At 26.7% G+C, this 22,926-nt stretch overlaps 1 protein-coding gene across 4 annotated transcripts; it reads left to right on the plus strand.

The window, feature by feature from the left end:
• Positions 1 to 612: 612 nt before the first annotated feature.
• LOC119668662 (heat shock 70 kDa protein 4) lies at positions 613 to 22,562 on the plus strand. 4 transcript variants are annotated; one of them, XM_038078249.1, is made up of 8 exons: positions 613 to 840; positions 1,273 to 1,429; positions 15,484 to 15,784; positions 15,851 to 16,495; positions 16,561 to 17,124; positions 19,083 to 19,178; positions 19,649 to 19,849; positions 21,692 to 22,562. In XM_038078249.1, exons 2-8 carry the CDS (start codon positions 1,323 to 1,325, stop codon positions 22,286 to 22,288), a joined length of 2,511 nt encoding a protein of 836 aa, XP_037934177.1. In that variant the 5' UTR covers positions 613 to 840; positions 1,273 to 1,322; the 3' UTR covers positions 22,289 to 22,562. The 4 variants fall into 4 exon arrangements, with proteins under 4 accessions (XP_037934177.1, XP_037934185.1, XP_037934202.1 ...); XM_038078257.1 differs by having other exon boundaries at positions 613 to 797; XM_038078265.1 differs by lacking the exon at positions 613 to 840 and adding an exon at positions 1,091 to 1,188.
• Positions 22,563 to 22,926: the final 364 nt, after the last annotated feature.

A 22,926-nucleotide genomic window follows, 5' to 3' on the forward strand; every position in this document is an offset into this window, starting at 1 on the left:
TTCCAAACCACATGTTATTTATGTATTTTTAAGTTGAATTGCTTTGAACAGCTGATATTTATTTTTGAAATTTTAATTTCCAATTTAAAAAGACGAATGCCATTAAAGTTAAAACTTAATATATAACGTATAAGAAAAAATAATAAATATAAAAATACGAACAAGGACAAATATTACTCTTAGCTAGCAAAATATTATGTGGTTATTCTAATAAATGCCATCATAGAAAATGTTAAAGATGTGCCTATAATCTTTAACAATTTAACAATTTTTAATCTATCCGTCAACTTTAAAATAAAGCACAACTCGGAGAAAAAATTAAGCACTTCAAAACGTAACGGAAATTTATATACATAACAACTATATACAATAAATTTAATATTTAAAACTAAAAAACAGTTCATTCATAGATCAAAAACAATATATTGTATGTTTATTAAAATTTATACGAAAATTAATCTTAGTACGTTTATACATTTATTTGAAAATGCATTCAATATAAAAAATTTTAATCAAGTCATTTTTTTGCTATATGCCAAAATTTGATATTAATTACAAAAGAAATTAATACACTTTTTTTTAATTATAATTACAAATAAATAATATTTCTGAATAATACAATAATTATATTCTATGGATAAATTTTTTAAATAAGAAAACTAGGTGTAGACTTAAGAAATTGGAGACTCTGATATAGCGCCATCTTACAATTTTCCAAAAATTTCTAGAAAACGTGTGAAAGAGAATTGAAAGAATTGTATCAGTTCATATAGAAACGCGCTTGGAAAAACACGCTGGTAATTGCACAGTTTCGTTAAAACGATTGACATTAGCTAAAAGGTAAAAGCTAATTATTTTTGTTTAACAAAATTAATCTCTGCTCAGTGAAAATTAAAATAATTATTTCTTACGCTATACGGTTATTAAAAATCACGAAAAAATATCAAGTACTTAAAAGAACTATTAACCGAATTATCTACGCCAATTAGTTAAAAATTGTTTCATTTTGAATTAATTAATTTTAATTAATTTTTTGCCTCCTAGTAATATAAATTTCACATCCTTAAAAATAATTAATTTTCAAATATATTGATTTTAAAATTGAACGGCATAAAATCGAATTTTCCTGAACTTTGTGTATTGTCGAAGAACAGATTCACATCGAAACTTCTGGATTGTTCTAAAAAAGTGGTTATATATTTTAACGTCTTTAACAAATTGTTAATTGTGATTTTAATTTCAAAGAATAAACTGAAAATCTATTAATTACAGTGGGACGGAAAGTATTCATAGAAAGCAGTTAATAAGTAAGAAATCGAAAAATGTCTGTGATTGGAATCGATTTTGGCAATGAATCTTGCTACGTTGCCGCTGCTAAGGCAGGCGGTATTGAGACATTAGCCAATGATTACAGTCTCCGAGCAACACCGTAAGTAAACCAATGCATTTTCAAATTAATTTTCTTTTTTATTATAATTGGAATAAGTGATTTTAAGATTTCTTTTAATTACATGTTTTGCAAATTGAGGTTAGGTGCAATATTTTCTCACTGCTGCGAATAAAATGAAAGAGAAATAAAAAGTTAGTGGTGGAAAGCGGTGATTCTGTTAAGTCATTTATTTGTTAACAGCTGTTAGGTTGTGTTGTAGAATGATGAGTTGTTGCCTTATGTGCACGTGCTAATTTTTTGACTGAGTTGTTCCAGACTTATTGGTGCTCTTAGCGTTTTATCCTAAATATACGAACACATTCATTTATCAATGTTTAATACATGATGCAAAAATTTGCCTAATTATGAAACTCCTTATAAGGGTTAACTAATTAATACATTTAAATACATTTAATATTTAAGGGATTTAACTTAAATAAGTCATTATAATATAAACTTATATAATATACATTTTATATATATAATTAAAATTTTATGTATATAATATAAATTTTATATATATAATATAAATTTTATATATAAAATATAAATTTTATATATATAATATTAGTTTTATATATATAATACAGATTTTATATATAAATATAGTTTAATATATTTTTACTATAAAATAAAAACAGAAGAAAATAATGCAACCATAATTTTACAATTTCCATTAAAACTTCTAGTGAGTTTTATAAAAAATATTTTATCTATAAACTCTTATATTTATACTTTAAAACTTTTAAATTTTTTACATACCATAATACATCATGATTAGAAAGTGAAATTAGATTATATCTCATTTACGTGAGTGCTTAATAGAGTTTTATAGCCTATTCACACCGCACAAGTAAATATAATTTTGCTCGTTTAGCTCACTTCGGTAAAATCATGTTCACACCATGAGTTATCATAATTTAGTTGCGTTAAGATATTTGTTTTTAAAGTTGTGTTTTTCAAAAAAAATGCGGACATTTATTTTGCATTACTTTGCTTTTAATTTTATTTTCTACAAATTACAATACAATTGTGATTTTGGTAGTTGTTTGTATTTGATTTTTGTCTGACTGTTATATCAAGTAGATCTTGTAACGAAGAGAGTCGAAGGACCCGAATAAGCATAAATGCAGTAAAAATTATGATAACTTGTGCAATGTTAATAAGTTAGAAAGAACTACATCTACAAGAGGGTGAAAAATCTACTGTTTTTGTAATTATGACAAAAACTTGTAGTTGTTGTATATGTTGTAATTAGGGTTAATATGAAGGTTTAGCTAAAATTAAAAACTATTCATATTTTAATAAGTTACATATGTCATAACTGATACAGATATTATCAAATCGATTAAAATACTATAGATATATTCAGATATAACTAACCTGTAAGGTTAATTATTAATTATTTACTTGATATTTAAATAATTATTAATTATTTACTTAATAATTAAATGATTATTAATTATTTATTTAATAATTAAATAATTATGATTGTTTCTCGGTAATATTTTAAAATTATATTACAGAAACAGCTGTCTTTGTTTTTTAATTATTTTTTACATAAAAACAAAAGGGAAAAAAATTGAAAAATTAAATTTATTTTTATTACTATCAATTTTCTTTATTTATTATTTTATTAAACACTTGAAATTAAAATTAAATTTTGCATAAAACTTCAAAATAATAAGAATCATTTGTATCTTGTATCTTGAACACTTATATTTCCATTTATCTTAAACACTTTGTCTACTAACCGTGTACGTCAAAATATTTATTTAAATTTTTAAAGAAGTATTTATTTTAAATTTCAAATTGATCCAACTCTTCAGCTAATGTTTGAGCGGAATACCAGAAAAGATTATAAAATCTGTTGCCTCGGTAATTTCTTAACTTGGTAATGTTGTAATGTTAGAAAAAGAAATATACTTAAAACGTTATCAATTTACCGATTTACCGAACACTTCTGAATATGTATAAACTTACAAGTAATTAAATCCCATAATACTTTTTTTTGTTTGAAGTTTGGTTTTTGTATTATAAAGTGTATTCATTACTTCACATTTGTAAAGTTGCGGGTTAGATTTTAAAGGTGTTATTGTTATCATTCACACCTATACTGGATTCACAAGAGACTTTTGTTCGTAATTTTAGTTGTCAAAAATTTTTAAAACACATCTGAAATCAAAAAACAATAATACACCTTTTTTTTTGTAAGCATATCACAAAAGAACAACCGCTTATTTTAAAAATAATATATGAAATAACAATACTGCTGGCTCAATTATTCCAACCTTTTTGAAATCGTTTAACTAATAAGCAGCTCAAATAGCATGGTTGCCAAGACTAAAAATTCTATTCTTTTTCTATTTATTATTACTTGTAAAAGGCATGAAAATTCATATTTTATTTACAATCATGTAAAAAAAATATTCTTACTAATAATTGCAAAGAACTATTATTCATTTTCGAAATTTTAACTTTAAATTTTATTACATGTTTTGCATATGTAAGCCTAACATAATTCTATTTTGTCTAGAGTTACCTCCGAAAGTAGTGCTTATTTTATTTGTTCTTTTGCGACTTTTTAACTATCCCAAAATATTTACTTTGCACATATGATATATACTTTACACATATGATTAATAACAGTTTTGTTTCATTTTGCATGAAAACTATTCATTCTTTCTTCAAAACTATTCACAATAACACAAGTTGGTACTGGACAATACTGTACTACAGTGAACTGTCAAATCAGTTTGATTTTGTGAAAATGTAAAAACTGTCAAGGTTCGCATAAAAATCTTCCTGATTTGAACTTGTTTTGCTGTCGAAATCAGAAATAATTTAAAATAACAGCTAAAATTAAAAACAAAACTCTCGTGAGAATCCAGTATTACACGCTGACACAACTATTACCCATTGTGATGCGACTAACAATTTTTTCCTATGCAACTTCACGTGTTATTCTTGTTAAACCATTTAATTTACCGAAATAACGCAGATTCGATAAGTCTATTTTCGTTAACTCTCTATCAGGTCAGCAAAGAAACGGTCTTCTAAACTTTGGAGCCGATCGTCATTTTTTTGGGTAGAGATATTAAAAGATATAGATAGATTCTAATTTTTCTTTATCATAACAACTTCTACATATGCACCTTGTTGTTATGTCCCAGAAATCACATTAACTTATCTAGGAATATATTATAGTAGAATGATAATATTTAAAATTTAAGATTCAGTTTATGAAATTTGATCGGAATTTTTATGCGAAATAGTTACTATTCCAATATTATTACTACTTTTATATGTTACATGAGATTTATAAATGGGATAAAATAATATGTAGTCATTTCTAAATGTATAGTTTTTTTCCTTAGCAAGTATAATAATATCTATGTGTTTTGAAATAAGATTATTATAATTTATCCTTATATTAACTAATATTAAGGTTTTATTTTTAATTTTGTTTATATTTTATTAACTCTCTGTACCGCTTACCCACTTGACTGCCTTTAAATTAATCAATATTGAATTTTATTTTTATATTGAAAATGTGAATGCAAAGGTTTTCTTCAAAAATTTTTAAGACCATAGCTACTTTTTCTTCGTTAGTTTATATTTTGTTTTAATTTTTTTTTAATCTTTCTTTCTTTTTATATAATTTTATTTTCTTTATATACCTATTTATTCCATTTTAATATTTTTCTTTTAAACATATTTTTTTTGGTGCTGTTAACTAGCACTTTGGCTTTCTTATTGTTTTTCTTTTTCTTTATATATTTTTTTATTTTATTTATTTTTCTTTATATATATTTTAATTTTATTTATTTTTCTTTATATATTTTTTTATATTTATTTTTTACATATATTTTTTTATTTTATTTATTTTTGTTTATATAATTTTTTATTTTATTTATTTTTCTTTATATATTTTTTTATTTTGTTTATTTTTCTTTATATATTTTTTTATTTTATTTATTTGTCTTTATATATTTTTTTATTTTATTTATTTTTCTTTTTTTGTTTTTTTTTTTATTTTATTTTTATTTTGTTTGTGTTTTTTTCTTTTTTATTTTTTCAATATTTTTTTATTTTTAATCTTTTTTACTTTTTTTTTTTCTTTATATATTTTTTTAATTTATTTATTTTTCTTTATATATTTTTTTATTTTATTTATTTTTCTTTATATATATTTTTATTGTATTCATTTTTCTTTTTTTTTTATTTTACTTTTTTTTTATTTTACTTTTTTTCTTTTTACTTTTTTTTTTTCTTTTTTTCTTTTTATTTTTTCTTTTTTTCTTTTTATTTTTGTTTGTCTTTTTATTTTTTTAATTTTTTTTCTTTTTAATCTTTTTTACTTTTTAATATTTTTCTTGTCAATATATTTTTTTGGTGCGGTTAGCTACCAATTTGACATTGATCAATTGTTGAGTTTTTATTCAATTCTAAAAAAGTTTTGTAAGAAACATCGTCTACATTTTTTTTGGTTTTACTTGCTTTTTACTAATTAATTTAATTTTTACTTATTTTAATATATTTAGATGAGTTGAGTTTTTGACTTTAATGTTTGATATGACTGAAGTGAAGGGGTTGACTTTGAAATTGATATGTAAATTATGGAACCCGAACATTTTGAGCTTGTCAAAATGTTTGGAACTCAAATATTAAGTTTAAGGTTTATTTTTGAAGTTATATTAAGTAGAACTTGTGTGAATGGTTGGAAAAATTTCACCAATCATAATTATATTCTAGTAATAAACATTTCACTTCTTCTCTTGAACTGGGAACGATCAAACATAAATGGCGCCCCACGTTGGGCGCAAATTCTATTTAATGTAACTTAACTATTAAACCTTAAACTTAATATTTGAGTTCCAAACATAACTTGTACTCAATTTATTAAGGCAATTCATTATGCAGTAGATGTCACCAACAATATATAATTAAATTACTTTAGTAAATATTGTTAAAAATTTATTTTTTTTTATTATTTATTACTCAATAAATTGTTTTGACCTAATTTTAACTCAGTTATGAATTTTGAAAATCAAGTACATAGTTTTCCTCCCCTCAAAGTTTAGTTTACCTAAACTAAATATTAATCACTCTTATTGACAATTAATATAATATTGAAATCAATTGTTTCCAAAGGCCTTATCGACCGAGCGAGTGGCGTGAAATCATGAGCAAAGTGTAACGGTCGATAAACTTATCTGTTCGTTATTACTTATTACTTTTATATGGAATTGATAATGTTTCATTAAATTCCGTTCAACAATGCATAATTGGGAATTAAATTGGCCAAACATGACACAACCGTCATCAAATGTTCTGCTTCTGCTTGCACATAACATGAAGCGTCGTTGCCTCGCCGCTATGTGCTATGTAAAGTGCCTACAATCGCAATCGCCTAGCGCTAAAGTCGTCTGTTTCTCTGTGTCTCCGTGTGCCTTTCTTTCTTTACTCTTTTTACCTTGTTTAATGTTAACCTTTTGTGTTTTTCTGTACACACTCCACACTCAGACTTTATTATGCAGACCGACGAAGAAGAAAACGAAAGATTACGTTGTGAATTGACATTGCTGTATAAATTGTTAAAAGTTCGAAACACGTTTTGTCTCTTTCTTCGAACCGTTCTTTTCATCTTTGCGTTACCAATGCCGGCTGCAAGTTTCTTTTTTTTGTTGTTTTGTTTTTATTTTCCTTTCAAAGCGATGAATCAATATTTCAGCACAAAAAGCAGCAGAGCAACGTGTGTGCATGTTTGATTATGGAAACCTCTAGACAATTCCGCCGTGCTTACATGATGTGGTGTTGTTTTTGTTGTTTTTTTGTACTTTTGTGTCTTTTTATCAATAAATATGATAAAATATCTAACGGTTTGTTTTGGAAGAGTATTTTCTAGAAAGTTTAAAAAAAATTTTTATTTTTTTATTTACAATTTGCTTGTACTTTTTTTTTTCGCAAATGTTCTGTTCACTAAGCAACGAATTTGTTTAACATTTTCATTTCTATGGCACCTAAGTGGTTGATTTCTATTTGGTTTGATGCCTTATTTGTCTATACTCATTATAAATAATTTTATAGATAAATTATATCAAAGCAATCAACTGTGAAATGCACTCTAGAACTGCAGCAGTCGCAGTGGCAGATGTGTTCCAATTTACAATGCAATGTTCATGTGAGCCACACGCATACATTGACACATTCATCAACTGTACAAAATGCGCGCATTATTTATTACATTTTAAGATTTTTTGTAGTTCTCTACTTTTTTAGTAAATTTTATATGAAACACAATAAAAAAATTAAAAAGTTTAAAAAAAATAACATTTAAAAATTAAAAAAAAAAAACAACTTAAAAAAAATACCTGTTGATGTCATCAGTTTACGCCATATCAGCATCGGCCGTCATTTTAACAGGTCGAATGAGGTGAATCGAAGGGAGAAGATTTACTTTAATTTCTCAGTCAATTTAGAAAAAAATAATTAAAATAGAATAGAATATAATATAATATAATAATACATTGATGGCATGAATATTTATTTGCATAGCAAATATGTATATATAATCTAATGTTTAGTTTATAATTAATGATTTGCATTTTTATTTTTATTTTGCTTTATGTTAATACCAGATGAGCAGAGATCCGAAGGGCCTTTCGGCGCTTTGTTAAAATAATATTTATTACTGTGACTTGGAAAACGCCATATTTTTCCGTATTCAAGATAATTAAAAATAATTTTTTATTGGCTTCACTTATGAGCATACAACACATTTTGTTGGACTATGTGCCAAAACCCATAAAAATATACTATAAATCTACCAGAAAAAATCTCAAAATTCCTTGAAACGTTAAAATACATCTTTGGATTTCACTGATAGATTTCATATCTCATGTGGTAAAAGACAGACGTATTTAAGAGCACCTTAGTGTACCAATTGATAACTTCATTGAAACATCTTTCATTTGCAGAAAAAAGGTAGAAAAAGCTTTAAATACCATAGATCTTAAAAAAATATGAATATTCTCGAGAGCCGCTATGAAATTATTTTTGAACCTTGTAGACCCAATTTTCATATATCGACGTCTATTTAAGTATTCCATTAAAAATTAAAATATATTAATTTAACAATAGCCATAATTTTTTCTTTTAGAGTAGCAAAAAAATACTTGCAACTTATAAAAGAAAATATGTGAAGCAACAATAATGCTCTTAAAAAATTTTTATTTAAACCGATATTTACTATACAGGGTACTAGTATCCATCCTAATGATGACTATAGATTATAGTCAAAATATTGATTTAAATAAAATTTTTTAAAAACCAAAAACTAGTTTTCAAAAAAGTGTATTATTTAACTATTGACCAATTAGCCCGTTAAAGAACAAAATTATTATTCGAAGTTTTCTTTACTTCATTTAACGTATTTTTAGTAAGGTCTTTAAGAGAATAAAAGTTTTGAAATGATATACAGATATTTAATGTTGTACATATTTCGTTAACAATTGAATTAACTATTTAAACATCTCTTGTTGAAGTGCCGTATTTAATTTATAATCACAAAATTTATAAAAATGACTTTGTCGTTATATTATACAAGGACCTTCATTCAGATAGTGACCCAATAATTACAAAAATAATTTTGATCACTCTTAACGTAAATTTGTTTTTATATAATTTTCATATCAAAATATATTACATTTTACCTTTTATTTCATTTTTTGTTTATTATACACCATTCACGTAAAATCAGCCTCTAAATGTCCATTAGCAGATTCAAATGTATTAGGATTTACTACTCATAACTTTAATCCCTTCAGAAGACTCGAACAGATTTACTTAACTATTTATAATAAAATAAAATTTTGAGATTGTTTGTCCCATATTCAGATTAAAGATAGAGAATATTGATCTATAGCAGATTTTCAGTCAATTCTATGCATCGTATCTAAAGGAATTCTTCTACTAATATAAATATATAATGTAAAATATAAAAGATATATATTTATACAATAGAAAGTTTTCTGTCCATCTATCGGCCTCCATTCCCATATTAATGCCATATAATTCCATTAAACCCAATTCCAGGTTCTGTTCAACCGTTGTTATAATGTATCTAAAAACACAATATACTAGATCTTATCTAACAGACCATTCATTTTTGATTCTCTTAGTGCAGCACCTTCTGCCTTTGTCACTAACCATTAGAGGCACATGGGATTTCAGTACTGCTAAGTTCAATTATACATATGCACATATGGTATTAATACTAAAATTTTTTGTTTAGCCGGAGTGGATGGATATTTAGGGAGAATAATTAGTTGGATCTAAAGAAGGTGATTAACATAGCGTATCACTCTTAATTTATTTGGATATAGAGTTCGTAAAAACTTTTATTGCAACATATATCCCTTATTTAATTTTTATATTGCCTCTAAAGAAATGAATTCAGTTGTAAAAATGGTTTATACTAAATATAAAATGTATTCCTTTATCAATATTTATATATAATAACTTAACAAATTTGTTAGTTGACTCATAGTAATTTCATATGAAGCATAATTTTAATAATATAATTTATGAACTATTCCAGATATTGTATTTAATCATATATAAAATTTTTTAAAAATGTTATCAGTGAAAGTAATCGTTTTCGAAAAAAATGATGAATAATTGATAATAGGAAATGCTTGTAATGACCTTTAAAGATAATTTCATATTATCCATTTTATTTAATTGGTTGTTAAGTGTGTTCGGGAACGTGGGCGATTTAAAAAAGATATTTTTTGCACAAATTTTATTTGCTGAACTTATGTATATATTTCGTGATTTCTTCCAACACCAAATTCAATAAAACATAATAATGTAGAGTGGGCGAAGTGAAGAGTAACAGTGTTGGGTGCTGCGTCATATCTATTAAGATTTATATAAAGAAAATATGTACTAATTTAATTAAAAACAAAATCACAAACAAAAAAAATTCTGAGTAATAATATCAAACGATCTCACAACTCTTAAAATTTAGACTACCCACTAATAATATTTTTCTTTGACATTTTTATATCTATTTATGGAAAAATATATAATTTTTTTGTCACTTGTTTATTTTTAAAATTTTAGTATTTAATGTTTAATATACAGTTTAATTTTTATTTTATGATTGAGTCTTTAGGAGATTATTAAATATTTTGAAAAAAAAAAAATTGTGTTCAAGACAACGAAATGCTTTAATTCTCTCTTAAATTAGCGACGTTTGAATAAGTATTTGTGCATATCTGTCAAACAAGGTGTTATTATAAGCTTTATAGACTTCATATTATTATGATATATTATATATATATATGTATACTATTACTCATATACGAGTTTATCATATGAATTCTGTAATATATGTTAGTGACTCTAAATTAATGCTATTTTTAAATAGCAAATGTTTTATATCTTTAGGAAACATACATTTATGTAAAAATTTCGAAAAATATTTACATTTCGAAAACAGAAAAAAAAAACAGATTATGAAAGAATCTTTATATTATTTTATTAGAAAATCAATAGAAATATATTTATAGTTTTTGGAAATAAAAATTACTCGTAAAAATTTTAGTGAATATAATACGGGATTGGTTAGGAATGTAAGTGCAATAAGTTTATTTTCAACAAATAATTAATAGAATATAGTTTTATTTATTTATATAGTTACATAGTTTTATATATATAGTTTACATAGTTTTATTTTATTTAGTTTTAGATTATTTTTTTATTATTCGTAAAATGTCAAGTTCATTTATAAAAATATTAAATAAATGTTATACAGAAAAACTTATGTTCTTAAGATTATGATATGTAAGAAAAGAAGAAAACCGATATCGTTTATGTTGAACCATATTTCCGGCCTTTTGGAGAAACGCTGTATATTACCAGCTAAATCTTTGGTCTAGTAATTATCGAGTGGTGTCCGTACACAAATTTATACCTGGTTGAACTATATTTCCGGCATAGTAGTTTTGGTAGAGAAACGCTGGCAATATATGTTTAATCTTTCTTCTAGTAATTATGGAGGATCGTTATACGGTCAGAAATAGAAAAATGTTTGTTTTTTCCTCCTCTGTCTTATCGTTACTGTATCTGTAGTTGTAATTAGATGCAAATCCCATTTTTAGATATGTTGTACTGTAAGACACTAAATGATGATGATACCTTTTCGAATAGAGATTTCATTTCTTCCAATTGAAAGAAACATCTGTGGGTTTTTTAAATTAATTAATAAATGTCCAATTTTAGTCTGTTGAGTATCATGAACATGTTATTCCTCCATTCCAATGTTCGTCTATTTCCATTTGAAACATAATCTGTTTTTAACTATTCAACCTGTTCATTTTCGGGAAGAATTGATACAGGAGCTCATATCTTGAATAGATCGTCTGCGTTATGAAAATAAAGAAAAAAATTAAAGTGTAATAAAAGAAACTTTATATTAATAAAATGTTATTAGCTCTTTCTTCCTGTATTTTATGTCGAGTATTGTACTATGGTTTTTCACAGACTCAAAATGCTTTTAAAAAATTTAATATGTAATTTTTTATTATCTTAGAGAAATATTCCATTTAAACAAAACAAAAAAAATATATAGTTTATTAAAATGGTGAATACTAAACCACATTTTATCTACAATTTTAAATTATACATACATTTGTATATAATTGAATTATCAATATATGCATATTTTCTTATATAATTTAAAATATTCTCAAAACTTGGCATTCTCTAATTAAATTTTTTATCAATAAAATTAATATTTTATATATATTTTTCTAACTACACAATCACGTGCTTATTTATTAAGTTTATCTGTAAGTTTTACATGACCGCTTATATAAAGAGATTACATGACTATTTTTGCGCGAAAAATAATTTTTTTAAAATAGTTGTTAATAACAGAATCAACCATAAAACCGGTTTTAAATAAACACGATTTAGCCGGTAAATAGTTAATATAAGTAAAATAAAATGACGTCACTGTACATTTTACTCATAATTTATGAGCCTAATTTTCGATTATTCATTGTGAGACTTCAGCGACGCATGAAATTATTTTAAAAAAATTAATGTATGTAAAAAATATTGTATCTAGAATTTTCGGTCAAAAATATTTATTCAAAGTTATTCTGCTCACAATGAAACTTTAAAGTAAGTCAATTATTTGGATTTAGATATTCCATATTAGTAGTAATACTTTTATTTGTTTAAAATATTAACAGGTTAATTTTGGCAATGATTTTTCAGCTCACCATACTCAAAAACCTTACAAAAGGTCGTTTGAAAGATCTTTTGTAAACTGGCAACAGTCTTTTGCGAGACTGACAGCTCTTTTTGGTCTTTCTAAAGAGCAAATAATATATCTGCTATTAATCGATCAGGTTTTTCAATTGTCAGCTTAGGTTTACTTTGTGTTTTTAGTGTATAAACCTTTTCTTTTTGCACATTCTTTCTTTTAATACTCATAATATTACCCTGAATTTTTTTGTAAATAAAGAATCTGGTTCCTCTTGTTCGTGTTCTGCGCTTAACTCCACTATAGTAAAATGAAAACGATTTCTTGTCGGTTTTCCTATAATCCGCCCATCTTACTTCTTCAACAGCGAGTATTTTGAGGTAATATCTGCGTTTTTCAGCAGCTATTTCCATCATTTTGAGTGATGTTGGCATAGTAAATACGTTTCATGTTCCAAATCTTGGAACTTTTGTTTATATAAAATAAAATATATAAATATTAATAATTAATTAAAATTTGTAAAAATGGAACAATTATTTCTAAATTCATTTTTACTATATAAACATTTTAAAATATATATTTAATATATTTATATATAATATATATATTTGTTATATATTTGCATTTTAATATTTATAAATATTTATTTTACATTGATTTATACATATATTTATATATATTTAACCTATAATTTTAAAACTAATTAATTTTTTTTGCCACTGCTGTGTTAAAGCAGCAATACCTGCTACCATTTCTTTCATGACACAAGTTCAATTTAGTAAATAATTATTTATGTATAAATAATAATAATAATGGAACATACATCTTGCGGCTTTCCATCAAATTTATATTAAAATCCAATTGTCAAATTGCATGTGGTAGCGATTAGCAGGTCTTTAAGATTTCACCACGAAAGAAATAGAACAAAATAGCTTTCTACCACGAATTACAAATTATAAAACTTTTTTTAAAGACTTTTTTACCAGAATAGCTAAAATTTTACTAACGGTTTTCTGATCGATCTTACAAAGTCCTTGCGAAAGACTTTTAACGATTTTTCCCAGGATTGCCCTGTAAATGTAATGAGCAGTTCTATTAACGTTTGACATTGAGAAAGCTTTTGATAAAGTTTAGCATGTGGAATTGGTTACGAAAATGCACAGCCAACATTTACACCCCAATTTATAAACATACTTGGAAAGTTTCTGATAAATTAAAAAAATTCGAGTTAAAATTAAGAATCATTCTTCCTTCATCGGGCTAATCGAATCTGGAGTTTCGTAAGGTTACTTCTCAATTTATACCACTGACATTTCCATATTGATACACTAATAATACACTAATGTGACATGTAAACTATATTTCTAAAACTAAAACTAAAACACATCAAGACAAAAAAAGCAATTTTTACACAAATCCTAATTCATATTTAAGCCTTCTTCAAAAGTAAATAGCTAAAACGGATAGATAGAATGTCCATATATTCTAGTCATCGGGCTATCTTTGCTGTTTGATTGTATCGGCCTTAGTAAGACACTTAATTCTAAGCTGTAGAAATTCCAAAATTTCCTGATAAGTCAGAAACTCTGATACACATAAATATCTCGCTATTAAAACCATTAGCATACCATTGGCAAGGTTATTGCGTTTAAGCCCTTCAGCAAAATAAATGGTCATCCCAACAATGGTTTAATCCCGCTTAAAAGAAGCGAAAGTGTGTCTATATTAGTTGTGTCATACAGAAAAAGATTGATTGTGCTGCAAGATTGATTTCTATTGTACTTTTCTCTATAAAATGTGAGTTTCTTATCTTCATATAGAATGTAAGATTATCAATGGGACATTATTTAGATAAAAGTGTTCTAAAAAAGAGTTTAAAAATGAGCGAAAGATCCTATATAGCCGTTTAATATTATTTTCAAATATTAAATAAACGTATTATATGTACACTGTACCGAAGGAGGACTTGTTTACTATTTTTGTGGAGAACCTCAATATATATGCTGTACTCAAACCTTCTTTGATAAATTTAAATTGAATATCGAAAAGATTTCTAAATGCTATTTGTTGTACCTCGCGGAGATTTATTTAGTATGAAACATGATTGTGTGAGTGTGAGTGGTAATAATAGAGTAAGAAGAAGAAGGGGTGTATGAGATATGGAAGAGATGAGGGTGAAGGAATCCAATTCAAATAAGTGTGTTTCGTTGAATTTGTTTATTGCACATATAATGCTTGCTTATAAGGTTCGTGATTATTCAATGACTGATTTAAGATCTGCGTACTCTCCCGTGCGGTTATTGATTACTCTGAAATTAGATAATGCTAAGAAGGGTTATTGTCGGTTTTCACATATAGCTTCAGGGCTCTGGGCCTTATGTATTTTTTGACCGGATCTATTCTACTATCTCTTAGCTTGTCATTCGTGCGGATGTACCATGTCACTTTGAAGAGTCTTCGGAGAGCCTGATTTTGAGCAACTTGTAGCTTCAGGATGCTAGAGTCGGTAGCTTTGCTATATGCGACACACCCATAAAGTAGCGCTGGTCTAATTATCTGGCTGTAGATCAGCTTTCTGTTCTTCGCATTAAGATTGTTGCATTTGAAAAGCGGTGGTAACCATTGAAGTGTTTTTGCGTAACTACTTTTTTTGACTTGTATGTGCTTGTGCCAAGTGAACTTATTAATATGTATTAAATATAGTTTTATTCTATTGTCATTTCTTTATAGATTTAATTACTTATAATTATATATACAATTATGTTTTTTTTAGATCTTTCGTGGCATTCGATGGAAAAAAACGAATTATTGGAGTTGCTGCAAAAAATCAGCAGGTCACAAATATGTCAAACACAGTCTGTGGCTTTAAGCGTCTATTAGGTCGCAAATTTAACGATCCGCATGTTCAGCGTGAATTAAATAACATTCCAACAACAGCCGAAGCACGCAATGATGGTAGCATTGGCATGCGTGTAAATTATTTAGACCAAGAACAGCATTTCACACCCGAGCAATTAACAGCTATGCTCTTTACGAAGCTTAAGGAAACATCAGTTGAGGCCTTACAGGCCCAGGTAAATTGAAGAGTTATCAATAGGCATTATGGTTTTTCTAATATATTTTATTTTTGTATACTTAAGGTGAACGATTGTGTTATTACTTGCCCCGTTTACTTCACGAATGCTGAACGTAAAGCTTTGTTGGATGCTGCTCAAATATCGGGATTGAATGTGCTACGTTTGATGAATGAAACAACCGCTACTGCATTGTCGTATGGTTTCTACAAGCAAGACTTGCCGGAAGATAAACCGCGATATGTTATTTTCGTTGATTGTGGTAATTCATCACTGCAGGTCAGTGCGTGTGCGTTTACTAAGGGTAAATTAAAAATGATTGCTAGTACCTGGGATCAAATCGGAGGACGTGATTTTGATTTTGCGCTAGCTGAGTATTTCACTAAAGAATTCAACGAACGTTTCAAGTTTAAAACCAATGCACGTGCACGTTTGAGGCTGCTTACAGAAGTCGAAAAACTGAAGAAACAGATGTCAGCGAATAGCACAAAGTTGCCATTAAATATTGAATGCTTTATGAATGACATTGATGTTTCTTCAAGCATGCAGCGATCTCAAATGGAAGAGCTATGTGCATCACTGTTTCAACGCGTCGAACATACCTTTAGAAGGTTGTTACAAGAATCCAAATTGACACTAGACGAAATTCATTCAGTAGAGGTAGTCGGTGGTAGCACACGTATACCTGGTATTAAATCCCTAATTGAAGAGGTTAGTATTTGCTAAAATTGTTGTATATATTATGAGTTATTATAGCGGGTAAATACTTTTGGTAGGTTTTCTGCAAACCAGCTAGTACAACATTGAATCAAGATGAATCAGTTTCCAGAGGAGCCGCATTGCAATGTGCAATTATGTCACCTGCTGTGCGCGTACGTGAATTCGGTGTTACAGACATACAAAATTATTCTGTAAAAGCTAGCTGGGACGGTGAAGGTAATATGGCTGGCGGTGAAATAGAAGTATTCCCAGCTTTTCATGCGGCACCTTTTAGCCGTCTATTGACACTTACACGCAAAGAACCATTTGTAATGACAGTGTCATATGCACAGCAAATCCCCTATACAGATCCAATTATTGGTAAATGGTATATTAAGGATATAAAACCAAACGAGAAGGGTGAACATCAAGAAGTTAAAGTCAAAGTTCGTATTAATCACCATGGCATTGTATTGATTTCAAGTGCATCACTTGTAGACAAAAAAGAAGTAGAAGATTTGGGAGCATCAGCTGGCGATCATAATGCCCCAGAAACTGGTAGCGAAGAAAATATTGGCGAATCACAACAACAGCAACAACAGCCACCAAATGTGGGTGAGCCCATGGATACTGCTCAAGAGGTGAGTTTTAAATATATTTTTTTTATAATTAAGTTAAAAATATTTATAATATATATAAATAGTATGTATGTACAAATTATATCGGTGTTAGTATTTCATGACTTTTTATGTCATGGTTATAGCAGTTGAAATCTCAGTTGTTTCTTTAATATAAAAGAAAGTATTTACGGTAAACTTAAAATAACGCTAAATAATAAATAAATAGTCTTATTATTATATGTAAATGTAAAAGTATGCTCATCACATTATTGGTTTATTATTATTTTATTTCATGTGAACATTTTAAAATATATTTTTATTTTGCTTTGTTTATTTTATAATTGTGTTATATTTTTAATAGTAACTTTGTGATCACAAAAAGTTTTTTCAGATATGTAAATTAATTAAACTTACTAATTTATTATATAACATCTTATAGTTTATTTATTATATGTAATTAAATAAAAATTATTTAGGTTGTATACTAAAAATTAAAATTATTTTTGTAGTTCAAGATTAATTTAAGTAGCCAAGTTTTTATATCATTCACATTATAAAAGAAAAAAACGTACTTAAACCTAATTCACTTGTTAAGTGATTGTTTTTATTCCAACTTTGTAAATATTAACTTTATAAGTAATCCTTGTACTAGTTAAGCTTAATTAACCTTTACCAATTTTAGTCAAGCTATTTGTATTAGATATATTTTCTTGTTAAATGAAATAAATGCAGAAAATGATTCTTTATCTCATACTCAGCAAGATATTTCTAACATTTCAACACAAATGTAGCTGATAACCCTTTAACTAAAATATCTCAAATTGATTTACTTTCTATTCTTTTATATAGTCTCACAAAGTTATTTAATATGTAATGCTAGATTAGGTTAGGTTATACCTGCAATCACAGGAGGATTCCATTTAGGTCTATAGCCCCATTGTGCTATCGTATTATTAAAAACTCAAGCACTAAACCCATCTAGAACCTTTGGGAAAGCTTATGATGTTATTTAAAGAGAGGCCTTGAAGTTAGTCAGGATCGTCAGAAAAGAAAGCTCTTAAAATTTTAAAGTGAATGTGCCGAGCAGAAATAAAGCAGGTGGTACTTTCATCATCCTCACCACAACTGCATCAGATATAGTTGCAAGGGAGATTTAGTCTTCTAGCATGGTTAGCTAGAATATAATGACCTGTTAGTAAGCTTACTGCAAGACTGATATCTGTACGGAACATCTCTATGAGAGAGCTCGATTTTCTTCTATTAGTATGTGGTCAAATATGAAATGTTACTCATACGACTTCTCTCGTTTATTATCGTAAAAATAAGTTAAACTTAGAAGCGTGTTGTGAGATAAGCAGAGATGATAGGTACATATATATATATATATATATATATATATATATATAGTTCGTGTATATCGTTTACGTTTATCGTTTAATTGATCGTTTAATTGATCGTTTAATTGATCGTTAAATGAAAGCAATTAATAAAAAAAGAGAAAAATATATGCATTTTGAGATAAGATTTCTTAAAAAAACGGATGGGCAATTTTGTAAAAAATTAATTTTAATAACTTTTGAACCCAAACGAACAAGTTATTCTAGGTCATTTGATGAACAATTACTTTTCTACTATACTATTGACATTTTTGGGTTCCTATATCACTTACTAAGAAAAATAAACCACTTTTTTTTCTGTTTTTATCATTCTTGGTTCAGATCAAGTAATCATCTGCATTTATAAAATTTAGCAAGAAAACAGTTAGTATATATAATTGCTATTAACTTCAAAGTACATATTGTACAAATAATAAATATTCTTTCTAACAATACTAGTAAGATATTTCTAATACAAGTTTGTTATGGTCATCGCTCTCTAGTACATTTTAAGTAAACTGATTTCTTCTTAATAATTAATTATTAAACAAATAGGAATAATGTCATTATTGTTATTTTTATTTACATATAATTTATGCGTAGGCTTGTTATGAAAATGAGGATTATAATAACCAAACAACAGCCTCATCACCTGGAGGACAAGGGTGGGCTCAGCGGGTCAAGGGCTGGTTTAGTTCGGTACGTTTGCTATAAAAAGAAATCAAGCAATTTTTCTTTTTTGAAATTCATTAAAAAAAACTCATTTTAAATGTTTTATTTTTATTTGCTTTTGTTCAAAAACTTCTTTAAGTGTAACGAAAGAAGACCGCTCATAAGCCTACCCTGAGTGCTCCACCATACATTATTATGTTATTATGTTAAGAAAACATAAGTTATTATAATAAATTTTTAGAACAATTATTTTATATTCTAATAAACATATTATTTTTTGTTTGTTAATTTTTTTATAAAGTTTGAAATGTGCAAGTGTGATGAAGCGCAGTTATGTTTTTTTATAAACAATTAATGTTTCTTAATTTATAATAACTGCAGGGCTGTTGCTTGAGCTGTTTCCTTTTTGCATTCTTTTCTGTTAATCTAAAATTTTAAATGAATTTTTTATTCAATATGATATTAATGTAAATATATTTATTGTATGATTGTTTTAGGGCGGTGAAAAGAAAAAGAAATCAACGAAACTTATTGAACTTCCTATGGATGTAAAAACTCATGGTTTCTCTCCAGCTGATATGAATAATTTAATACAACAAGAATCAAGAATGATTGCTAATGATGCTAAAGAAACACAAAGAGTTGACGCGAGGAATGCTTTGGAAGAATATGTCTATGACATGCGTAGTAAATTGATGGTAAGGCATTTAGAATTGTAAGACTATATTGTTGTATATTACTATTAAATAATCAATACTTTATGTATGTATTTTATTAAAAGACTTGAAAATGTTGTTAAACAAACTTATTTAATTTGTATTATAAACACATATTACATATTGGTTGATTCAAGGCCGCATTAACATATGGACTATTTCACATGAAGTGAACTTTAAAAATGTTCTTTTATTTTCAACTATGTTTAAGCGTTTTATAGTTTATACATATGTAATGTAATTGTGAGCCTTTTCCCAGTTAGTGCATCTGAGCACTTTTACTCTTTGATAGCTGGGGAATTGCTGCACAGTCCCACCCATCTTACTGAGTAATTTTAGTGTTCCTCATAATCTTCGCGATTATAACTTTTAAGAACACATTTAAATTTAATTTAATTTTAAATACTTAGTACTATTCTTTGTAGAACTTGAAATGTTATTCAACGTTATTGAAGCAGCAAATATTTTGATTTTCGAATATACGAGTAATCGAACAAGTCTGTCAAAAATTTTAAAACATCCTTGCAAATTTGTTCTTCGAGTTGCTTGGACATTTTTCAAAACTTAAGAGTTCGATACAAATGTTCCAATTCAAGTATAATTGTGCTGGACAAATATCTAAAAGCAATATGTTTCTTTCTTACAGTTTCGGAATCTAGCAAGTAAATACTAAATAACTTTACTTTCTTTATAGTCATGGTATGTGGCAATGTTTATGTCGGGACAGAAGAGCATTCAATGCCTAATATTTGTCAAAAATCTTATTTAGACTACTTTTTTTAAAGATGGTTTTGTAACATAGGTCTAATTAGGCTATTATATGACCTTAAATGAACTTTTATGTACAAAATAGCCACTTCCACCTAGTCTAGGTTTGAATTGTTAATTCGTAGTCTCAATTGTTTAAGTCTAGCAAATACCCTCCCAGTTTATTTCTCGTTTGGAAATAATAAATAAATTATCTGAAAGCACTGAACCTTATATAAATCAATTTCGTTGACATTTCCATGTGTAATCTAATATTCTTTGATATATTATAGTATTTTGTGTATATGTATATTTAATTACTACTACTAGTCTACTCTATAAGTAGAATTCTAAGTCTTTCCTTCTTGAATAGCAGAATTTTTTATAACAGTTGCTTAAAGTTTAATCCTTAAAACAGGTATAAATTTCATAGTTTATATAGGTATTCATAAAGTGCTAAGTTATAGTATATAACCTCTATATAGAACATAAGTTATGTAGTACTGTATATTTTAACTAAAATTAGACTTTGTTAGATAATTTTTTAATTTATAAAATATTTTACATATTTTGAAAAATTTTCTGGTACGACCAAAGCTACGTTAAGCAAAAAAGATATTCTAAAGATAAAAAAGATGTTTCTCCGAAGCTTAAGCAAAACACTTATATTTTTACACTTATTTTTTAAATTTAAAATATCCTTGATTATGACACACTTTTTAAAATTAAATTAAATATAAGACAATTGATTCATTTTGTTTGATTTTAATTTTAACTTATAATAATATTATTAATTTGATTAACTTTTTTAAATAGTAAAATATTATTAGATAAAAAATTTTAAGTCTTAATTAAATATATTTTCTTTAATTGTTTATTCGAAAATTATAGCTATACAATTATATAAATTACAATTTGTTAGAAATAATGATTTTGAAGTTCTCTTTGTCTCTAGCAGTATGTACCAAGTCTCCAATTGTTCTTGCCCCAGTCCATTCTCGCACATTCTATTTAAAAAAAAATATTTAATACCCAATTGCTTATATATATTAACCTACAAATAATTTTCTCTTTAAGGATGGACCACTTGAACGTTTTGTGAAGGAGGCGGAACGTAATGCATTATGCTCTGAACTAACTGAAGTAGAAAATTGGCTTTATGAAAGCGGTGAAAATTGTGATCGTGATACTTACGTTTCTAAACTTAAAAGCCTCTACACTCAAACTGATCCTATCAAGGAACGTGCAAACGATTATGAAAATTGTCCAGGAAAATTCGACGAACTAATGCAGGTTATCAGTTTTGCACGTGCCGCCATTGGTGAATTTAAAAAAGGGTCACCCAAATACGATCATCTAACCGAGACGGAATTCATTAACATTGCTGAGGCTGTTGATAAAACGCACGCTTGGTATGAAAACAATTTAAGTAAATTTAAACAAACTCCGCGCACTACGGACAGTCCCGTTAAAGTAATTGACATTTTAAATGAAATAAAAACACTTAAAACGTGCGTAAATTCCGTAATTAATCGTCCAAAACCAAAACCAGCAACTAAAACACCTCCTAAAGAAACTGGAACCGATCAAAATGGCGAAGACACGGAAAAGCATGATGCGGAAAAGGGCAATAGCAACAGGGCACCTGAAGATCCTACAATGGATGTGGAGTAATTGTAGGCATATAGAAACTCTAAAAGTTTATTAAGAAAGGATTCGGTGTTTGGCTGAAAACGCTGTTAACATAGGGCAGAATATTATATACATTTTTTAAAATATCTTTACAAAATATAAAAAACAATCGAAAAAAAAAATACGCAACATCTTAATTTTAAATTATTGCTAATAAATTAACAATTTACTTAATCATTAGAACAAAGAAGATCTAGTTGGCGCCACAAGAATAAACAAAACAAATGTTCTTTTATTAATTGCGTATTTTTTAAAAATTTTTGTTTAAACAATATTTATAAATATGAGTAATTCCAATTGCAAAAAAAAAAAAATTATTTAACGTTTCATGAGTGCATTTAATGTATTTCTCAAATATTGTATTATTATTTTTTTGATTTGTATTTTGTTTAAATATGTTTTTTTTTAAATATATTTTTTTCTTATATGGATTTTTTTCGACTCTTGGTTAATTTTTTGTACAAATGAAATTTAAATTTAAGAAACCACTTCAGTTTTTCTTTTGTTTTAATTTAGTACTATCAAATTAATTTTAGTTTTAAGCTGGATTTAAAATATTAAATTTAATAATTATACATAAAAAATGCGCATAATTATAAATAGATTTAATTCTTGTGGAC

The sequence above is a fragment of the Teleopsis dalmanni genome, chromosome 1 (genome assembly GCF_002237135.1).
Source record: "Teleopsis dalmanni isolate 2A chromosome 1, ASM223713v2, whole genome shotgun sequence".
NCBI lineage: Eukaryota > Metazoa > Arthropoda > Insecta > Diptera > Diopsidae > Teleopsis > Teleopsis dalmanni.

Coding starts and splice junctions, on each gene's coding strand:
- LOC119668662 (XM_038078249.1), top strand. CDS start 1,323: ATGTCTGTGATTGGAATCGATTTTGGCAATGAATCTTGCTACGTTGCC. Junction 16,496..16,560: donor TTAAATCCCTAATTGAAGAG/GTTAGTATTTGC, acceptor TACTTTTGGTAG/GTTTTCTGCAAACCAGCTAG. Junction 17,125..19,082: donor CCATGGATACTGCTCAAGAG/GTGAGTTTTAAA, acceptor ATTTATGCGTAG/GCTTGTTATGAAAATGAGGA.